A 23894-nucleotide genomic window follows, 5' to 3' on the forward strand; every position below is an offset into this window, starting at 1 on the left:
ATGAATTACGATATATGTGATAGCTTTGAAAATAAAAAGAAACCCTCAAGTTATTTACTCGAGACGAATGAAGTTAAAAAATTAATGATTAATGAAGGTGAGGATATGAACAATTTTATAATAAAGAATAAAATAGATTTGACAAAAGAAAAAAATGAGAATATTAAGAATATGAAAAGATTGATTTTAAAACACCCAGATATATTTGTAAAAACATCGATAGTTTCTAGGGAATTAAAAAAGAACATAGAAGAGAATGAACATATTTTTGATGATATAAAAAAGTGTTATGAGTATATGAAAGGAATATTTGAGAGTGATGAATTTGTTGAGTATGTAAAGGAATTAAAATATGTATGTGATAATAAAAATGTGGATAACATCCACATTGATGATAATAATAATAATAATGTGGATAACATCCACCTTGATGATAATAATAATAATAATGTGGATGTTATCCACATTGATCATAAGATAGAATTTTTTTATGATAATATTAATAATTCTAGTGATAGTAACGATTTTTTGAATAATATAAGATTTATATTATATATTCCTTTCATGCTTTATAAGAACAATGAAAAGAATAACTTTAAAGTGTGCATGGAATATATAAAAATGAGTATATATATAAACATGTTTTTAAATAAATATTATAAATATATGAATAACAAAAATATTGATTTATTGAATTATTTAAAGTCATATCAAAAAAGTGTGATGAAACATGTTGAAAAAATTAAAGAAAACATATATAATGTAATTATGAAATGTGATTCTATAGAAACTTTAAAAGAATGTCTATTATATATATGTGTTGTGTATGATTATTATAAGTTATATAAAGAAAAAGATGATGATATAGATTCTATAAAAAATGTGGAAATAAATGTTGATAAAAAAAATGTATTAAATAATAATATGTGTGATTATAAAAATATATATGTTAATGATAAAAAATATAATATTAAAACTACTGAATATAATAATGAATATATAAAAAATACATTTCTTATGATCAAACATTATAATATTATAATATCTGCTAAAGAATATATAGAAAAACATACGAACAATATGAATGATTATATTAATCTTTATGATATAATAAACTTTTTTCAAACACAAATAAGTAAATTAAAAAATATCTATGAATTAATATTTAGTGATATGGATAATTATTTATATAAACATATAATATATATATATTACTTTTGTTTTTGTCTTATAAATATAAAAATAAAAAATAATAATTTTGTAACCCTTGATGCATTCCATTCTATGAAAAAAAATGATTTATATATATTAAACAAAATGAATCAACATGTATTAAATAATAAAAAAAGTAATGATCATATTAATAATTATTATAATGATCATATTAATAATTATTATAATGATCATGATCTCTTGCATTCTGAAGATTATATGCAGAACATAAAAAATATCTCATATGGTTGTCAGTCGGGTGAGCAAAATTTTTTTTTCAATACTTCTGGTCTAGTGCAGACAAAAGATGAAAATGTAGAAGTCAAAGAAAATAAAAATGAAAATATAAACAATATAAATAATATAAATAATATATATAATATATATAATATATATATGCCTAATAACAAAATTAATGAACAAAAATCTTGTAATACATTTCATGCAGATATCCCCTTTAATAATATTAAATATCCTTTTGTAAATATTAATAGCTGTATATTTAATTATATGCATTATCATGTCATTTTAAAAGAAAGTAAAGAAATAAACGGAATAGATCTAATAAGTGACACATATGAGTGTGATGAAGAAGGTGCAAATAATAATAAAAAATATATTTATAGTAATATTAATAAATCTTCCAATCATTATAGTAAAGACGAACATGCCAATAATGTATCGAAAAAAAAAAAAAAAAAAAAAAGTAACACATCATACTTAGATTATCATATAAATGAAAAAAGTAATATGTTTGGAACATATTCTTATGAAAATAAGGATGTGCTAAAAAATCATAATAACTTTATTAATATATTATATGAAGAAGAAAGAAAAAAGAAAAAGAAAATAAAGAAAGCAAATTATAATAATGAAGAAAATCATTATAGATGTAAATATAATGAAATAAAAAAAAAATGTTTGAATGAATATATATCAATTCAGAATATCATAAGTAACTATAAAATTAAAGAATCCATATTAAATTTATTTGAATATAGAAAAAAAGTTGAAAAAAATAAATCATATGAATCAAAAATATATGAACAATTAGATGTTTCAATAATATTTCCAAACATTTTAAATAAATTATTTCTTGTATATATTAATAATTTTTTACAAAAAAATAATTTTTTTTTTCTTCAAAATGTATTATTATTATTTTCAGATATCCAAACAAAAATTCAAAATAAAAAAACTACAATAAATGATACAAAACAGATTATTAATATTTTATATGAACATATAAAAGATGAAAAAAATAGATTGAATCATATATATCATGATGATTTCTTTTCTTTTATTAATTTCAATAAATTAAATCAAGAAAAACAAAATAATATAAAAATTAATATAGATATATTTAAAGACAATATATATATGGAAAAAATAAGTACATATTATAAATATCCATTTTTAATTACTTATTTTTATAATCTTCTTTTTCTATTAAAAAATATAAAATGTTATATAGATAAATCTTTATCTTATATAATCATAAATTTATTTGAATATTCATATAAACATTTAATACATACAATTATTCTAATATTTATAAGAAATCAAAATATCTTCTTTACATCATCGGTATTACAATATATATTACAATTTTTTTTTTTATTAATATTTCCTTTTTCTTTTTATTTTCTCTCGTGTATATTTAAATCCGACTTTACCTCTACAACGGTACCCCAAAAGAAAAAAAAAAAAATATATATAAACATATATATATATATATATATATATATATATATATATATATATGTGCCTATTATATATATGTATGTATTTATACACATGTTTATATATATATATATATATATGTACATTTATTTTTATTTTTATTTTTATTTTTTTTTTATTTTATTTTTTTAGGAAAAAATCTTTAAGGTACTATCTAGCTATGGGACGTCCATATGAACTATAACATTTATTTTACTTTTTTTTTTTTTTTTTTTAAAATACATTTAAAAAAACAGAGTGAACATTATATAAATAAAAACAAAAAGGGATATGTTATAACGTCACAAAAAAATATACACATGTATAATATATATATATATAATATATATATATATATATATATATATATATATATATATATATATTTTTTATTTTGCCCTTCAACCATATATTTAACATATTCACATGTATTATTATTAAATATACATATATATTATATATATATATATATATATATATATTATATATATATATATATATATATATATTTATATAATATATATGTTTTATATTTAAATAAAAAAAATAAACATTATAAGGCACTATTTTTTTCAACTTAAAAATTTTCTATATATATAAATATATTTATTATATTGTACTGCTATATAATAAATAAATATATTTACTTATATTATTATATTAAATATAATAAACCAGTACTTAAAAAAAAATAAAATATTGCTATATATTAAATATATATATATATATATATTATATATATATTATATTATATATATGTATAAAAAAAAATACAAAGTTCTTATAACATATATTATTATATATATAATAAATATATATATTATATATATATATATTTTTTTTTTGAATAATTAAATATTATTGTGATATATATATAATATAATACATATATATACATATAGTTTCTAATAAAATAATATAATATATATAAAATTTTCATATATTTTATATATAATATATTTTAATATATTTTTTTGAAATTAAATATTATATCATGATAATATATATATTTATAGTTTTATTATAAATTTTTAGTATATATATAAATTTTCATAAAATTAATATATATATTTTATATTGTTATGAATTATAAATAAAATTTATATTTAATCAAATGAAAAGAATATATATATTATATATATTTATAAATATAAAAAGAAAAAATATTATAATAATATATATATATATATATATATATATATATATTTATTTATTTATTATTTTTTTTTTTCTTTTCGTGTTTTTACAATTTTATGAAAATATTTTTTCATAACTTGTTTATGTGTAAGATTTATTAATAAATGAAAAAATAAAATAAAGGAAAATATATATTACATATATATATATATATATATATATATATATTTATTTATTTATATAATTATTAAATGTATTCATTTTATATAATATAATGTGCTATGAATTGTATATGTACCTTCTATATAAAAATAAAACATTCATCTGAATTTTATGTTTCTTATTTTTTTTTACATCAATAAAAAATAAAAAAAAAAAAAAGAAGGGATAATAAAAAAAAAAATATATATATATATAATATATATATATATTTATTTATATGTAGGTACGTATTTATTTACCCCCATAAAATATTTTATTCATTTAATGCTTACCAAATGTAGTATATAAAATCATAGGACATATTAAATACTTTCTTTCTTTCTTTTTTTCTTTCTTTCTTTCTTCATTTTAAAAAATTTTTTTTTTTTTCTTTTTTTTCTTTTTTTTTTTTTTGAAACTTATTCAAGTGCATCCCAGGATTCTCCCCTCTTCTTAGTGTGGTGATTTTTTTATGAATAATTTTTGAATATTTATGCTTTGTGGTCAGTATGAAGAATAATGAAAGAGATAAAAAAGGAGAACCGACAAGTTTGTTTTATTACGAGATATACAAGAAGTTATTTATTTATTATGAATGTGCAATAAACGAGAATGAGAGAAAAAATAGAAAGTTTTTAAAAAGAAAAAAGAAAAGTATAGATGAATTAAAGAAATTACAAGATGATTTGATAATATTTTTTGATAATAATATCGATTTACTGTGTGATCCTTTTTATTTTTTAACATATGAAGAAGAAGATGTAAATAAAAATGAATTAAAGAATTATATTATTAGTCATTATCCAAAATTATTAAATAATATGGAAGAAATAATAAAATGTTCGATTATATTAAATAGGAATGCTTATTATGTGTGTACTTTATTTAATGATGTATATTTAAAAATAGAAAAGAGTAATATAAAAAATGAAATAATGAAATGTGCATTTATATCTGAAGTATTTAAAGAATGTATAGAAAAAGAGAATTTAATTATTATGATATATATGGAAATATTAAAATATTTAAATAAAAATGAAAGAATAGGTATATCATTAAATAATAAAAATGGTGATAAGTATACAAAATATGAAGAAACTAATATAAGTACTGATAGAGATGAAAATAATTCAAGTGATGATGATAATGATGATGATGATAATAATAATAATAATAATAATGGATTAATAAAAAAAAATGAAGAAGTAAAAACATCAAGTGTTCATAGTACTACATCTAATATAAATTCATTAACTAGTTTAAATATATCTAAGACTGTGTTTGAAAATAATATAAATAATAATCGTGTTAATGCAGATCGTTTTTCATTATATATATTAATTTTATTAACACAAAATGATTTTATAGATAATATATTTATAGAAATAGATAAAATTATTAAATTTTTAATTAAATATGATGATATATGTGATCAAATAGATTATGTATTTAATTATAAAACACATAAAATTAATATCCTTTTTAATTTATTAGATATTCTCTTTTTATATTTTTCTAAATTTCAAGCTACTACACAAGTTATCTCAAGAATATTTAAATTATTAAATCATCTAGTCTCATCAAAATATTTCGATTTTATGCCAACTGATCAATATGTTAAGGAGTTAGATAATATATTATTCTGGACAGATATCAAAAAAAAAAAAAAATTCTTTACATATCTAAAAAATATTAGAAGTAATAAAATTATATCTCATATTGATGATTATTATAAATTGGATATGAACATTTCAGATGATCCTTTTATGAATAATTTTATGGATTTTAATGATATATCAACAGGAATCAAAAATAACCCGCAAGGTGTTAACAATAATATGAATAGTAATAATAATAATAATAATATGAATAGTAATAATATGAATAGTAATAATAATATTAATAGTAATAATAATAATATTAATAGTAATAGTAGTAACAACGCCATGAATAGTAATAACTCCAATCCTTTTATAAACAACAATGCCATCCCTAATAGCAACAATTTAATCACACAGACCTTGTCAAATTCTAACCTAAGGAATGATAACAATGTCATAAAAACTAACGAGACATCGAGAAGTAGCAATATGAATAATAATTTTTTAACAACCCTAAACACACAACAAAACAATAATGCTATAAATGCTAATATGTTAGTATGTAATCAAGAAAGGAATGAAAAGGAAGGTGTAAACACAAGTGGAGGTATAAATAATCCAGGTTGTCAAATAATAAGAGATATTCCTTTTGATATAAATAATTTATGGAAAGATAAAAAAAATTGGAATATTTATGATCAATATAATAAAAATTATAATAGACTCGAGAAGTGTATTGATTGTAATGGTTACTGGTATAGTTGTAATTGTAGTTTATCAGATTGTGATGTATCTAGTTTAAGTTTAACTACTCAAATAAGTTTATTATTAATATTATGCTTATATCCAAATATAGATAGATATGTATATGAAAAGAAAAAGAAAATAAGTTCTAATGTTTTATCTAATAATATAAATAACAAATCTAATGATGATAAAACAAGTGATACTATAAATGATGAGAAAGAAAAAATGAACTTTTCTAATTTTTATAGTCCTGATATATGGAAATACAATTGTATGAGTACACAAAAAGATTTAAAACATTTATTAAATATAAAAGATAGTTATTCTGTAAGTACAGATTTTATTAATGAAAATGTATCTTATTATTATCAGTTGTTTACAAAAATTTTTGAAAAAAATAATAAAAAAAAAAAAAATATAAAAATGGAAAATAATAATGATAATTTTTGGAATTATATAAATAAGAGTGGTAATAATATATTATTAAAAAATAATAATATTACTACCAATAATTATAATAATAATAATAATAATAATAATAATAGTAGTAGTAGTAGTAGTAGTAGTGATAGAAACTGTAATGAAAATGTTATTATTTTAAAATATATGGTAAGCTTATTTACTAATAATAAAGATGAAATATTCTCATCTATTTTTGAAGATAATTTTTTTAAAGTTTCATATGATATGATATTAAAAAAAATAACAAGTGCTACTTTAATAGGGACATTAATATTTCATTTATTTCATATGACATTTTCTTTTTCATTTATAAAAAATTCCAAAACAACAGATCTGTGGAATTCTTTAATTGATTATCATATAAAGAAAGATTTTCATTTAAAAAAAAAAAGAAATGAAAATACACGGAATTATATGATTGATCAGAATGAATTGGATTTTAATGAGGACAGTATGAATAATAAGGGCATGTTTTATGATAGCCAAGATTTTATTAATATGATGACGAATAATAACAAAACATTTGATGATAATATTAAAACATTTGATGATAATAATAAAACATTTGATGATAATATTAAAACATTTGATGATAATATTAAAAATTATGGTGATGATAATATTAAAAATTATAATGATGATATATATTTAAATAAAAAAATTATTCATAAGATGAAAAATATGGATAATAATAATATTCATTTGGATAGTTCTTATTATAATAATAGTAATAATATTATTCATATATATAAAAAAAAAGGAGAGTATTTAATTGATATTCTTAATTTTTTAAAAATATTATGTAATAACTATCCTCGATTAGTTAATAAATATGTATGTATATTAAAAAATATTATTAATAGATATCATTCACGTATTATGGAATTTTCAGAAATAGATGAAACAATTTATCATCATACATTAGAACATATTAATCAAGATATAGATTCACGAGGACATGCAGATGATATAGAAAATGAATTTTATCATCATCATCATCATGGACATATAAATAAGAAACATTATTCTAGCAAACAAAAGAAATTTTATAATATAAATGAAGAAAGACGTATGATTCTAATGAAATATAGAAGTTTAAAAATAGTAGCAGAAGATAAAATGAAATTATGTTTAGATTTTTATTCAGATATATTTGTGCATGTACTGGATTTTGCATCTGTATTATGTAATAATATATATGATTTAAGAGTAATAGAAAATGTAGTTTTATGTTTTAAAACACCTCTTACAGCTAATCTAAATATATTTAATTTGACTAAGAAATTATTTAATCAGTTTAATTGTGTACTAACTGGGAAGTATCATGAATTCTCTAAAATAACAAATAAACAACATATGCATGATAAAACAAGGAATAATAATATGAAGGGTGATTTGGACATCATGGATTATCATATAAGTAGTATGAAAAGTAATCAGCATAATAATAATATAAACAATATTAACAGTAACAATAACAACAATTGTAACAATAGTAACAACCAGTTTAATCGTATTAAATTTCATAAAGATCTTTATAAAATCCTTTTAGAAAGAAAAATTATCAATTCTAATCATAATATGTCATCTTTACAAGACAGAAAAGATTCTTCAAATATAAACTATGATGATTATGATCATGAGATGTTCTCAAATTTTTATTTTATATATCTATATTATTTCAAAATTAACTTATTAGAAAAAATATTTGAACAAAACAACTTCTTAAAAGATATTTTAAAAAATTACAATATATTAGATTTGTTAGAAAAAAATAATGTATATTTAAATAATTTAATAAAAGAAAATGGATTAATTGAAAAACATTTAAAAGATAAAAAAATCTTTGAAGCATGTCCTCAATCGTATGATATATTTAATAAAATGGTATTAATAGAAAATGATGAGTATTCAAATAGTGTTAGAGATGCAAATAAAATACTTATGAACATTGATGATAATAATAACAAGTTGAAATCGTTTGTAAATTTTAAGGGATTGAATGAGATACAAACAAATGTGTTAAATGAATTATTTACAAATGTTAATATGTCAATCAGTGCGAATATTATTCAACCAAATAATAATATAAATATGGTAAATAATTTAGGACACGCAAGTGGACTCACTGCCTTGCAAGGCCTAAACGCAAATATAAATGCAAATACAATTACAAATACAAATACAATCACAAATACAATCACAAATACAAATGCAAATACAAATGCAAATACAAATACTATCACAAATACATTCACAAATACTCATCACTCGAACCATATTAGTGATCACCCCTTTGGAGATAAAAGCTTTCTAGAAAATATCCTAAACGAACAGAATTGTATCAACTATTTACTCATAGAAAATAAATTAACAGAAAATTTGTTAAGAGAAAATAATTTTTTAAAATGCGAATTTAATAAATACAATATTGTTGATTTATTTTATAAAAATAAAATCAGCGAAACATTATTAGATAATTTAAAAAGTATTATGTTAAACGAATATGATTTATTAGAGATTTTATCGTATGAAAAAAAATTTAAAAATATGAATCGTAATGTAGATGGCTCATATAATGATAAGGAAGCCATACAAATATTTTTTGATGATAATAAGGATGCTATAGATTTTTTTAAAGAAAAAAAATATCAAACAAGGATGTTAAAAAATAATAATGAACAAGATCATTATGATGATGAGGAGGAGGATGAGGATGGTGATCATTATGATGACAATGGTGATCATTATGATGACAATGGTGATAGGATTCTTTTGAATCATCTCCAAAATAATAATAGTTTAATGAATAGAGCAAAAATAATATTAAGAACAGAATTAGAATATGAAAAGAAACATATTATGATTGATACTCATTATTTATTAAAAAATATATTTGAAAGAAATTTATATCCATATAATTGTTTAAAAATGTTAGAAAAATGTTTATTATTTTTATCTTCAGTAAATAATAATAAGTTATGTTATTATTTACCTATAAATAAAAATTTATTAATTGATTATATTTTATTAGAACAATATGAAAATAATTCATCATATGTCAATATATCTAAAAAAGGAGATGATAGTAAAATGAATCATAAGGATGATAATTATAATAATAGAGATTATGATGAAGAAGAAGAAGAAGATGAAGAACAGAATCGATTTTTTAAAATAAAAAATAAAAAATATAATAATTTCTTATCATTATTAGATATACAAAATATGGATAGTACAACAAATTATAAAAATGTATTTATACATAATTTAAATATGTGTAATAAAATTAAAGAAGGAAAAGAAAAAAATATAAAACAATATAAAACAATGCATTTGCTTGATATTTTGTATGATATTATTAAAACAAAATATAATTCATCTGTAGATATAAGTAATTTAAAATGTATATGTATAGAAATATTATGTTCAAGCTTTGTAAAAAATTCTTCTTCTGCATTATCAGTTTTATGTTCATTAACTGAAATATTTCCAGATATTTTTAAGGAGAATATGAAAAAATATACAGAAGAAAATGATAATATAAAAAAAAAATTAGAATTTATAGACAAACAATTATTAATAGGTCAAATGAAATATGAAACACTACATGAAATAGCATCCAATTTTATTCAACCAACTTATAATTTAAAAATTATTATTACATTTATGAAATGTGTTAATTATTTATTATATATGATTGGAATAAAGAGAAAATTTAATATGTCCTTAAGTAAAATATGGTATTTCTTTAATAATATAGATAAAATAGAAGAAATCGATCAAAAAATTAAAAGAAGAAAATTATATCATGCAAATGAACATAACATGGAACCACAACATTCTAAAACAGGAATGAATCAACATAATTATTATCATCAAAATAATAAAAAAGGTTCATCGAGTTATGTCTTTTTTGATATATTTTTTAATTTCGATTTATTTTTTGATGAATTAGAAAAGGAAGATGATTATGACGATCACGTTGGAGCATATAATGATCATGTTTATAATAATGATAAAAATAATAGAGGAAATAATAAAAGTAACAACAACAATAATATTGACAATAATAATAATATTAATGTGAGTGAATATAGTGGTGGAAAATATAATAGAGATATGTATTCACATAAAGATCATATATTAAAAAATAATAATAATGATAAATCATTTAATTTATCATATAATAATAATTATAATTATAACGAATATGATGATGATATTTATGATAATTGTTTAAAAAAAAAATTAATGATCTCAGATGAGGAGAAAAATATCTGTAAACATTTAATTTTATTAACTAATTATATTGTACAAGATATTTTTTATAATTTAATAAATAATTTTATATTAAAAAAAATAAAAGAAAAAAAATATGAAAAAGAAGATCTTTTAGAAGAAGATATAAAATGGGAATTATTAATGAATAAACAAGAAAATTCCATATTTAAAAGAAGATATAATTTTTTTATTCATAAATCAAAAAATATAGAATTACAAATAAATCAAATGCAAATTCAAATCAATATAAATAATTCTTATATAATACAATTAGAAAATTTACTTAAACAAAATAATATACCTTTTGAGCCTTATATTATATCACAAAGAATGTTTGATAAATCTTTTAATGATGTAAATCACACAATAAATAATAGTATGCTTCTAAATTATAATACATCTCTTAATATGACATCTAATTTAATGACAAATACATCACAAGGAAATAATACAAACAATTCTTCCATATTACCAGGTATCAACACAACATCATTATTTGATAATAAATCTGCATCAACAAATTTGTTTTCAACTAATAATAATAATACGTTAAACCAGACAAATAATATATCTACCACTGGTGGTTTAAGCATTAATAGTAATAATAATAATAGTAATAATAATAATAATAATAGTAATAATAATAATAATAATAACAATAATAGTAATAATAATAATGTTGGTTCAGCTGTTTCTATGTTTGGATCAAGCAATTTATCTCCTTCCTTAGATAAAACTAGAACCGATTATGTCTCATCTATGAGAATAGCTTCTCATTCACAAGATACAAACACAACAGTAAATAATACAAATATTGGTGGTAATCTATTTTCTTCTTCCTTGTCGAATTCATTAAATCAAGGAATTACAAATACGAATAGTATATTTAATAATACATCATCAAATAATAATAATCAAACAAGTATAAATAATAATAATTCTTCCTTGTTGAATACTTCAAATAAATTATTTGGAACGACAACAACAACAAATACTACATCCTCATCAAATTTGTTAGGAACAAATAATAATATATCATCTGGAATATTTAGTTCCATGTCGAATAATGCTAATAACAAACCAAATTTATTTTCTGGTGTTAATCAAAATAATATCTTTGGTAATACAAATATATCAAGCAATCCAACTTTATCATTAAATAATAATGCAATTGGAAGTAATATAAATAATTCTGGACAGAATTTTTTACAGAATCAAAATAATTTATTAACAAATCAAACATTAAATACTAGCATATTCGATAACAAAAATGTTTTAAGTTCAAATAATTTATTATTATCTGGGCAACAACAAAATAATACATCTTCATTTTTAGGTAATCTGGGAACAAATACTTTATCACCTTCTTCAGGTTCATCTCTTTTTAATCAATCAAAAGATATAATTTTAAATAATAATAATATAAATATAAATTCTAGTAGTAGTAATATGAATAATCTTTTTGGTGCTACTAATACACAGTCGACATCAAGTAATATCTTTTCATCAAATAATAATATTTTTTCAACAAATGCAAATACAAATAATATGTCTTTGTTTAATAATCAGAATGTTTTAAACAATAATATGTTTACATCTACGAATAACATGAACTCTAATATTAATATAAATAATAATAGTAATATTAATAGTAATCAGGTGCCGTCGTTATTTTCTAATACGACATATAATATGTATAACAATAACAACAATATGATTAATAATAATAATAATATTAATAATAATAATAATAATATTAATTTACCCCAATTTAATAATATAGATGAATTAAAAAAATATTATGAAGATTTAAAATTAAAAACAAATGTATTAAATGCTGAAGTGTATAAATACAAAATAGAGCTAAAAAAAAATGAATATAATTTAAATAAAGAAAAGAAAATTCAATTATTAAAAGAAAATAAATTAAGAGAAAATAAAAGTAAATCAGATATAAATTTTAAAGAAAGCGAAATGTATATTTTGATTATTTTAGTATTCATGTATTTTAAATTAATATTAAAAGGACCACTTCCAAATGATAATAATAATAATAAACAATTAAATCGTGTAATGAATGAAAGATATGATTACTTATGTGATTTTAGACCTACTATGTATTTATTTGAACAAATATTAGGAGAATCTAATAAATTTATGACTCTTTTTTTTAATATAATTTTCTTAGATAATATTATTCATGAAGAAAATAAAAATATGGAAGAATTATTATTAAGATGTAAAAATTATTGTGATTTTATAAATGTATGTAATCAAGAAAAATCGATTTTTTTAAAAAAAAAAAATCTATACCATGATACTATGACTATAAAATCAGATAAAAAAAAAAATGATGATCATAAAGAAAATAATAATGATAACAAACAAAATTATAAAAATGGAAGTAATAATAATATCTTTACATCAATGACATCTGAGGTCTTTTTTAAAAAAAAATTACAATATTTGACTTGTTCTTATTCTAAACAATATTATAATTCTTTATTTTTTTATAAAATAAAATCTTTAGGACTAGGAATATTAAAACTATTGTTTGAAAGAGATGTTCTTTTTATTCATATGCATAAATTATGGAGGAATGAAAAATTACTTCAAAAGAAAATGGAAAAATATAAATTCGATCTTAACATTATAGATCCTAATAATAAAAATGATGACAATAATAACAAAAATGATGATAATAATAATAAAAATGATGACAATAATAACAAAAATGATGACAATAATAATAAAAATGATGACAATAATAACAAAAATGATGATAATAATAATAAAAATGATGACAATAATAACAAAAATGATGACAATAATAACAAAAATGATGATAATAATAACAAAAATGATGATAATAATAAAAATAATGTAAATATTAAAAGAAGAGGAACATCAACAGAATTTTTAGAAAAAAAATTTAATATGACAGAATCTGTATGCTCTCCTATATGTGTTCATAATTTTTTATTTAAAAATATTAATATAAATTCAAGAACTACTTATTTAATTTTATTATTAAAGAACTTTTTTAGAGATAATGAAATGAATAAAGTGATAATATATTTTATTCTTCAAATATTTATAAGAGATTGTAAAACCACTATTAATATTTTAAAAAGAGATAATGAATCTTTTAATTTCTTGAAATATGCCTTGAGAAGTATATTTATTTATAATTTGAATAAACAAAAATTTAATAACTGTTTTATTATATCTAATAGGACTATAAAAATGAAAAATATCATAAACAATTTTGTTGATTTGCCTCTCTTATATTTTTTAAAAAATTCAAAGGATATCAAAAATAAAATATTGCCCAGAATTTTGAAGAATAAATTGGATAAGCAGATAGATTCTGACCACGTACAAAATAAAAAGGGTGTGTTGAATACGACTAATTGGTTGTCTTATATGAATAAGGATGATTATGAGGACGTGTATAAAGCGAATAATGTTGATGATGCAGACATTGACGATGATGAGGATGATGATGATGATGATGACGATGATGACTATGATGTTGACGATGATGATAATGATGATGATGATGATGACGATGATGACTATGATGTTGACGATGATGATAATGATGATAATGATAATGATGATGATGATGATGATGATGATGATGACCATAATGATGACAATTATTATGACTATGATAGCGACAATAATGATGATTTTTTTTATGATAAGCACATACGTAATAACCTAAAAAAGAAATCAAAGAATGCTACAAAAAAAAGTATGCTTCGTTTAAACCATGAAATGTATAAGAATAAAAAAAAATTGAGATATAATAAATTAAACAATAATAATGGAGAAAATAATATTGAATTCGATGAGAATGTTGATTATAATGGATTTATATCTAAATATAAAAATATGAAATTAAAAGAAAAATATGAATCTAAATATATTTATGATTATTTATCAGATAATGATTTAATAGATACAATTAAAAGTAAAAAGATTTGTGTATTTTATGATAATAAAGAAAAAGAAGATGATAATGAAAATTTTTCATTATATAATTCCATATCAGAAAGTTTTAATGATGGTTATTCTAAAATAGATTATTATAATGAAATAAAATCTATAGATTATAATATTGTAGGATATTGTAGTTCATTTAATTTTTTACCTATTAATAATTTTTATACTGAAAAATATGACTTTATAGAAAATGAATTAGTATATATGAGTGATTTAAAATTATATTTTTATATAAAATCTTTTAAACGTCATACTTATTTTAAGAAACTATTAAATATTGAAAATGTAGGGAGAAATAATAATAATAATAATAATAATAATAATAATAATAATGATGATGATAAGGAGGAAGAAGAAGACATTTATAAAAATATGGATGATATAGATTATTACAATATGGATGACCAAGATAATATTATAAATAATAATATAAAGAGTGACAAATATATAAATAATATATTTAATATAAATAAACAGAGTAATCTTTATGGTGTAAATAAAAAAATGAATACAAATCATGATATGAATTTAAATGATAATACAAATAGTAATAGAAAACAAATGGATGAATTAAATGAAGCTATATCATATATAAAAAATGATAATTATATAAAAACAGATGCTACAAATAATATTGAACAAATTATAGATAATGAAATAAAATATTATGATTTCTTTAATAAATTAAATAAAATGAATGAAAATTTATTATTTTCTAATATTTTACAAAATAGTAGAGAAGATAAAATCAAATATTTAGAATATATAAAAAATATAGTAGAAAATGATAATACAAAAGACCCCAGCAATATCAACAATATGAATAATATGAATAATATCAATAATATCAACAATATCAACAATATCAACAATATCAATAATATCAATAATATCAATAATATCAATAATATCAATAATAATAATAAATTAAATAACAATTTATTACATCCTTTAATCGATTTGCTACAAGCCAAAAAGAAAGAAACAGAAAAAAAAATTAGTAATGAATTAAGAAAAAAAAATATTTTTATGAATAATGAATTATGTGAATGGATTGAACTAAGTCATTTATTAAATATAGATGTAGATTATAATGATATTAGAAATATAAATAAAAAAAAAAAAATATTAAATAATTATAGTAAAACACCAATAACGAAATTAATATTATATTTTTATGAAATTATAACAAGGAAATATTTATTCTTAAATAATTCCAATTTAAGTTCAAGTTCTAGTTCAGATTCTTTGATAGAAAATTGTATACTATCTTTATTAGGTCTTTCTTTTATACCTTCAAAAAATGTAGAAAAAAAAAGAACTATGGCATCTAATATCGAAGAAGGTTTGGAGTTAGAAAATGAATGCTTCTTAAATTGTCTAATAAATGATATTGTAATTAAATTTTCTAGTTATGATAATATATCGGAGTTAATTTGTGCAGATTATTATGACGAAAAGGATTCACCTGGTAGAAGTAATAGAAAATCTAAATATAATGTATTAAAAGATGTAGAGACAAAGAAAGGGCACATAGTTAAGAATAAAAAGGGGAGGGATTTACACGATAATGATGTTGATGATGGTGATGATGGTGATGTTGATGATGATAATAATAATGATTATAATAATTATAATGACAATAGTGATGATGATAATTATAATATACTGAGAAAAAAGAATAAATGCTTTGATGATAAAAAATATTATAGTTCTAACCTTTTAAAAAAATATGAAAGTAAAGATTATTATAAAAAGAATATATTTTTAAACAATATTAATAACATAAAACAATATAATATTTTTGAGAAGAATTCTTATTTTATTAAAAGTTTAAATATTATTTATATGTTATCAAGAAATAAAAAAATGAAAGATTATATTATCAGTTTTATAAATAAAATGTGGATAAATAAATTTAATGTATTTTATTATATAACTCAAAATGTAAATATTCAAAAATTAAAAGATACAGAAAAAATATTATTTTATAAAATATCATTTCATATGTTAAATATTTTTATACCTATAATTGATCATATATTAAATAATATAGATAAATATGTAGAATGTTTTATGAATATAAATTTGATAAGTGATAATTGTGAGAATAACAATAAGGAACATAATTATAAACAACATAATTATAAACAACATAATGTAAATAAAGATGGTATTAATAATATTGATAATTTTTGTGTCGAACAGAATAAGACACAAAAAGAAAAAGAAAAAAAAAGAAAAAAAAATTATACTAATAATATATATGATATTATTAATGAAGACAATTTTGATGAAAACAAAAATATTTTTGAATTTTTAAATCCTATATTTAATTATGATAATATACAGAATTTTATAAATCATTATATACATATTATAAAGAATTATAATGATACATATTTAAAACATTATATATATCATTATTATTTATTTAATTATGATTTTTCTTTTCAAAACGTATATAACTATTCTAACATTGAACATATTCATTATATAAAAAATGATGCTAATCCAGCTCAATATAATAATAATAATATAAAAAATAACAATAATAATATATATAATTTGAATAATACTCCTAATAATAATGTAAATTTATTATATACTAGTATTATTAATACATATGTAAATTTCTGTATGTGCTCAACAAAATTGAATCAATATAATAGTAGTAATAATAAATGTATTTCTCAATATAAGTTTTTATATGATAACTATTGCATGTATAATAACCACAGATATGCAAGTAATGAACTAGAAGATGGAATTGGATTAAATAAAAAGAAAGATACAAAAAAAAATAAAAATAAAAATATTCATAGTAATGATATGTTTGATAATTATTATGTGAATAAAAGTGATATAGATGAGATGGATCACATAAGTGATTCTCTGAATTGTAATAATAATCATCATAATAATGATGATGATAATAATGATGATGATAATAATAATGATTATAATAATAATGATAATAATAATGATTATAATAATGATGGTTGCTTGAACTTTGAACAATTGAATGAAATTATTGGAAATCATACATATTTAAAAAGTTTTTTAAACAAATATTATTTAAACAAAAGTTGTATTAATTATAAGGAGAGATTAGAAGGAAAGAAAAGAATACGTGAAGAATTAAAAGAATATTATTATTTACAAAAGAATGTATATATATATAATAGTTTAAATTATTTAAATATTAATTATAAAAATTGGTTATTAGTATATAAAACATATATAGAAAAAATTACTTATTTGATTGATATAGTTTTAAAAATTAAAAGTAATACTATAAATAAGAAAATATATTATTTAAAGAATTATTTTTATATAATAAATAATATTCAAAAACATTTAAAAAATATAACATTTGTTATAAAATCATCTTATTATATTAATTTCAATATTCAAATAACACCTATATTATTTATTGTATATTTATTTATTAGTATATTTTTCTTCTCACATAATAAAAAATTTGCATTCACATATTTATCACATATTAATAAAGGATTTCATAATTTATTTAAAAATAAAAAAAATTTCATGTTAAGGTGTATAGAAAGAAGTGACAATGAAGATGATCATGATCAAGATAAAGAGTGGAGAGAACAAGAGAAGCAAAAAAGCAAGACCAAAAAAAAACTCTTAGAAGAAAATGAGAAATTAGGAAATGAGCAAGAATATAAGACAGATGGAAAAAATAAAAGTAACGACAACAACATAAATGATAACAACCAAAATGATAACAACCAAAATGATAACCACGAAAATGATAACCAAAATGATAACAATAATAATAAGTTTGATAAGTTTAGAATTGAAAATATAAAATATAATAAAAAATTAAAAATGTCTAATCTGTTTTCAAGAAAAATTTTGAATAAAGAATTTCAAGGAAATATATTAAATATACCTCAAAAAAAAATTTACAACAATTCAAATATAAATATGAATGATACATATCCATATATGGATATACGTAATAGTGTTCATGAAATAAGTAGTAGTAAAAATAAAAATTTCATGTCTTTAAATGATATAAATGATAATCATATAAATAATGAAAATTATCTTAATCATCATAATAATAATAGTACATTTTTTAGTGATAGTTATTATTATATTAATACAAATAAAAAGCATTTAAAGAAAAAAGATAATAATATATTATCAAATGGAATATCTCACAATAATAATAATAATAATAATATATATTTAGTTGATGATTTATATGATAATTATCCTAACAATGAAAAGATGTATTATGATGTTCATAATGAATATTCAAAATTAATATTAAAAAGTAATGAATTTTTTGATGACTTATTAGAATTATTAATAATATTAATAACAAAAAAGCACCCTATATTAAATAAATATACTATTATATATATATATGAATGTTTATATACACTATTAAATATATATCACTACAACAATAATAATAATAACAATAATAATAATAATCATTATAATAATAATAGTTATGGTTATTATAATATGTCTAATAATAATGAAGATTTTAATAATATAGGACATACAAAAAATATGTTCTTATCTTTAATAAGAAGAATTGATCAAAATGTTTTGAGCGAATTTATAAGTACATTATTTATTGATTCTTATAAAAATTTTTATATAAATAGAAATGCAATAATACCTATATATTTTTATAATAACATTTATAAGTTTATTGATTATAACACTGAAGTTTTTATGTATTATGAAGGTAAGAAGAAAATATATAATACAAATAATAATGATAATATTAATATTAATAATAATGATGATGATGATGATAAGTCTTATTATTATCGTAACAGACGTGCTAATAAAGGAGAGTTATTTTATAAAAAAAAAAAGAATTTTAATGCACAAAAAAGTGTACACTTTTTATTAAGAGGAGAAAGCAATCAAATAAATAATACAAACCATAATGCAAATAAAAAAAAATCGAATTTTTTTTCGAGAAGAAGTCAATTGTTTACAGATACAGAAGATTTATTAGATAGAAAGAAAAAAAGAAAATATAAAGGAAGAGAAAATAAATATTCCAAATATGATAGTGATATAAATTATGACGATGATATGTATGATGATGATCATCATCATGATCATCATATATATAATAATAATGATGATAATAATATATGTAATAGTTTTAATAATAAACTTACCAATTTTAATTTAAAAAATGGACTTAAAAATAAAATTCATCTTAATAATAAAAGTTTGAATATATATGAAGAATCTTATTGTTGTAATTTTTTATATAATAAGAATGATTTAAATCTTATGAGTATAAATTTATTAATATTTTTATTAAATAAAATTGGTTTATATGAAATAGATATAAAAATAGATGAGAATAATATAAAGAATTTAATTAAAGGGAATTTATTTTTATTTCATCAACATTTAAATAAACAAGTAGAAAATAAAATTTTACACACATGTTTTTTATTATGTGCCTTATGTGATACAACATATATAAATGAATTTGTTTTTAAAGAAGATTTATTTAATTTATTTTTAAAAAGTAATATATTTGATAATTTATATGAATATAAATTTAATAATTTATCATCAAGTATTTCTTTTTTATCATTCCCTACAAACTTTTTAGAAAATAAAAATATATACATCCCTCTGCCTGTCCTTATTATTGCATATATAACAGTTATATTAAAAGTTGTTGATAAGAAGGGATTATATTTATTTAATATAATAAGTAAGTGGATTTTAAAAAATATTAATATATTTATAAATCATCTAATAATTAATAATTATTTAATGAAATCGAATGAAATAGCTCATGAGGTTAATAATTTCACTACAAATAATCATAATTTAATTTATAAATGTTTATGTTATTCTTCTACATGTAACTTCACAAAGCAGAGAAAAATTAATTCAAGTTATTATAATAATATCATGATGCATGTTGATAAATCAAAAAAAAATAATAACCCAAAGAAAGATTTTTTTCACATGAAAGATAAAAATAATCACATTAATAATATTAATATTAATAATATTAATAATAATAATAATAATAATCAGCTACTGTTTGATAGTTTATATAAAGAAGATATACATGCTGATAAAAATAACTCAGAAGAATATATTAATCACGCCAATGTAGATGTTGTTAATTTAGATATCATTTATTCCAGCACGTATTATTTGTTGAGACTCTATAAAAATTATCTCCTCTACATACATCAGAATTATTTAGGCATGAAGAAATTAAAAATTGCTGAAATGAATAAAATCAAACAAGAAAGACGAATGTTGAAAAGTAAAAAGAAAAAGAAAACAATGACGGAGGACAAGAAAGATGAATTAATAGATTCGGATGATTATGAGGAGGAGCATGAAAATGTAGATGAAGAGGATGAGGAAGATTATGAAGATGATGATGATGATGAAGAGGAAGAAGAAAATTATGAAGATGATGATGATGAAGTGGAAGAAGAAAATTATGATGATGACAATATGTTTGATAAAAATGTAAGAAAAAACGTACGTAATATAAAAAGTACTTATAATACGCATTTATATAAAGAAAGAAAAAATAATTTTATTTATAATAATTTTTATGATGATAAGCTATTTAAGACACAGAATGATTATGATAGATATACAAGAATATATAATAAGAACAAATTAAATAATTTAAATAATTATTATGATACATATAATAATAATGATGAAGATTATAATAAAAAATTTATAAAAGATAATGAAAATTTTGTATTAGATAATACATTAAAATTTGAATTTAATGAAATATCTTTGAATATATGTAATATAATTAAAGAACATACATATATACTTCAATATATAAAAGATCTTTTAAATATATTATCTATATTTGTTATATATGATATAAGTTTAAAAGATGAAAATGATTTATTAAATAAAAATTTAAATAATATTGCATTAGAAAAAAGGAAAAAAAATATTAGAACACATAGAATATTACAAAATATTATACCTAAATATTCAATAAAATTTCATTGTATTAATTTATGTTTAGATATTATAGAATATGATATAGGTTTATATGATGAATATGTTCAACAATCAAAAACAAAATATTATGAATATATTAAAATTATTTTAAAAGTTTTTATGAATACATGCTTTTATTTTATTAATATTATTAAATATGAAAATTTCCATATGTTAAAAAGTGTATCTATGGCTATGAAAAAATTAACAAATATTATTTTCTTCTTATTAAATAATTTAACAATAAAAGAAAAAACAAATGATAATAAAAATCAAACACTTTTAAATAAATTTATATATGATAAAAGTGGATTCAAAAAAAATGCACATGAAATTACTACAGAATTATTTAATACAGATTATAATATATTTAATGATAAAAAATATACATCAGATAATATTAAAAAATTCCTTGAAAATATAGAAATTGATATTCTTGTTCTCAAAAAAATTTTAACATGTGTTATTTATTTTACATATGCTATGTTAAGTAATCAAAAAGTTAATAAAATTAATATCGAACATATCAATTTAAATCATATCAACAAAATTAATTTAAAAAAAATTGCAAACAAATATTTAGAAAATAATAATATATTGAAAGTATTCACATTTATTCTACAAAGATCTACTCAAATATATTATCTATTATATAATTACGCCACCAAATCATATACCAAGTGAAATCAAACAATTTTACATATAATATAATATAATATATATATATATATATATATATTTATTTATTTATTTATTTATTTCACATTTTTTTATCTTTTTATAAACTCTTGAAAAAACATTATTTTTAAAAATTAATAATATTATATATATATAATAAATACATCTAAATATATATATATATATATATATATATTTTTACGTTTACATTTTTAAACCAAAATTGAAAAAAAAAAAATAAAAATAAAAAATAAAATAAAAAAAAAAAAAAAATTAAAATAATAAAAAAAATTAAAATAATAAAAAAAATTAAAATAATAAAAAAAAATAAAATAATAAAAAAATAAAATAAATAACAATATAACAATATAAAAAAATTTAATGATTATGATCATGAATATTCACAAGGGTATCTATATCTCCATGAGTATGAGGTGCCATACTTGTTGTAAAACTAATTAAAGCAAAAGAGATAAGACAAGAAAAACAAAAACTTAGCCACTTACAAAGTCGTACTTTTCTGCTTATGTGTTGTTTTATCTCATTCAACAATATCTAAAAATGTATATATAAAACAATAATAATAAATATATAACACATAATGTATAATATTTATATTATGGAATTTTTCGATGCACCTGCATACATACAATTCACATTAATATATATATATGTTCTCTTTATTTTTATTACCTCGCATCCTATAAAGAGCAATGTTCCTATAGACACAGCGTTTATTAAACAGGTTACTTTTTGTCCTATAAAAAGAAAGTAAATTTTATATACAATTATTCACATATTCTTTTAAAAATA

General features: G+C 18.2%; 3 protein-coding genes across 3 annotated transcripts; 2 read left to right on the forward strand and 1 right to left on the reverse strand.

Annotated features, from left to right (window-relative positions):
- On the forward strand, positions 1-3132 carry PGSY75_0608900 (hypothetical protein; the record flags this gene model as incomplete). The annotated part of the gene is made up of 2 exons (XM_018784671.1): positions 1-2898; positions 3088-3132. 2 exons carry the CDS (start codon positions 1-3, stop codon positions 3130-3132), a joined length of 2943 nt encoding a protein of 980 aa, XP_018642725.1.
- Positions 3133-4781: 1649 nt separating this feature from the next.
- PGSY75_0609000 (hypothetical protein) lies at positions 4782-23087 on the forward strand (the record flags this gene model as incomplete). Its single annotated transcript, XM_018784672.1, has 1 exon — positions 4782-23087. One exon carries the CDS (start codon positions 4782-4784, stop codon positions 23085-23087), a length of 18306 nt encoding a protein of 6101 aa, XP_018642726.1.
- Positions 23088-23459: 372 nt separating this feature from the next.
- PGSY75_0609100 (Zn2+ or Fe2+ permease) lies at positions 23460-23839 on the reverse strand (the record flags this gene model as incomplete). The annotated part of the gene is made up of 2 exons (XM_018784673.1): positions 23460-23636; positions 23775-23839. Coding segments are annotated over 2 exons (242 nt in total), but the record flags the coding sequence as incomplete, so codon positions are not given.
- Between the last annotated feature and the right edge of the window lie 55 nt (positions 23840-23894).

The sequence above is a fragment of the Plasmodium gaboni genome, chromosome 6 (genome assembly GCF_001602025.1).
Source record: "Plasmodium gaboni strain SY75 chromosome 6, whole genome shotgun sequence".
Classification (NCBI taxonomy): domain Eukaryota; phylum Apicomplexa; class Aconoidasida; order Haemosporida; family Plasmodiidae; genus Plasmodium; species Plasmodium gaboni.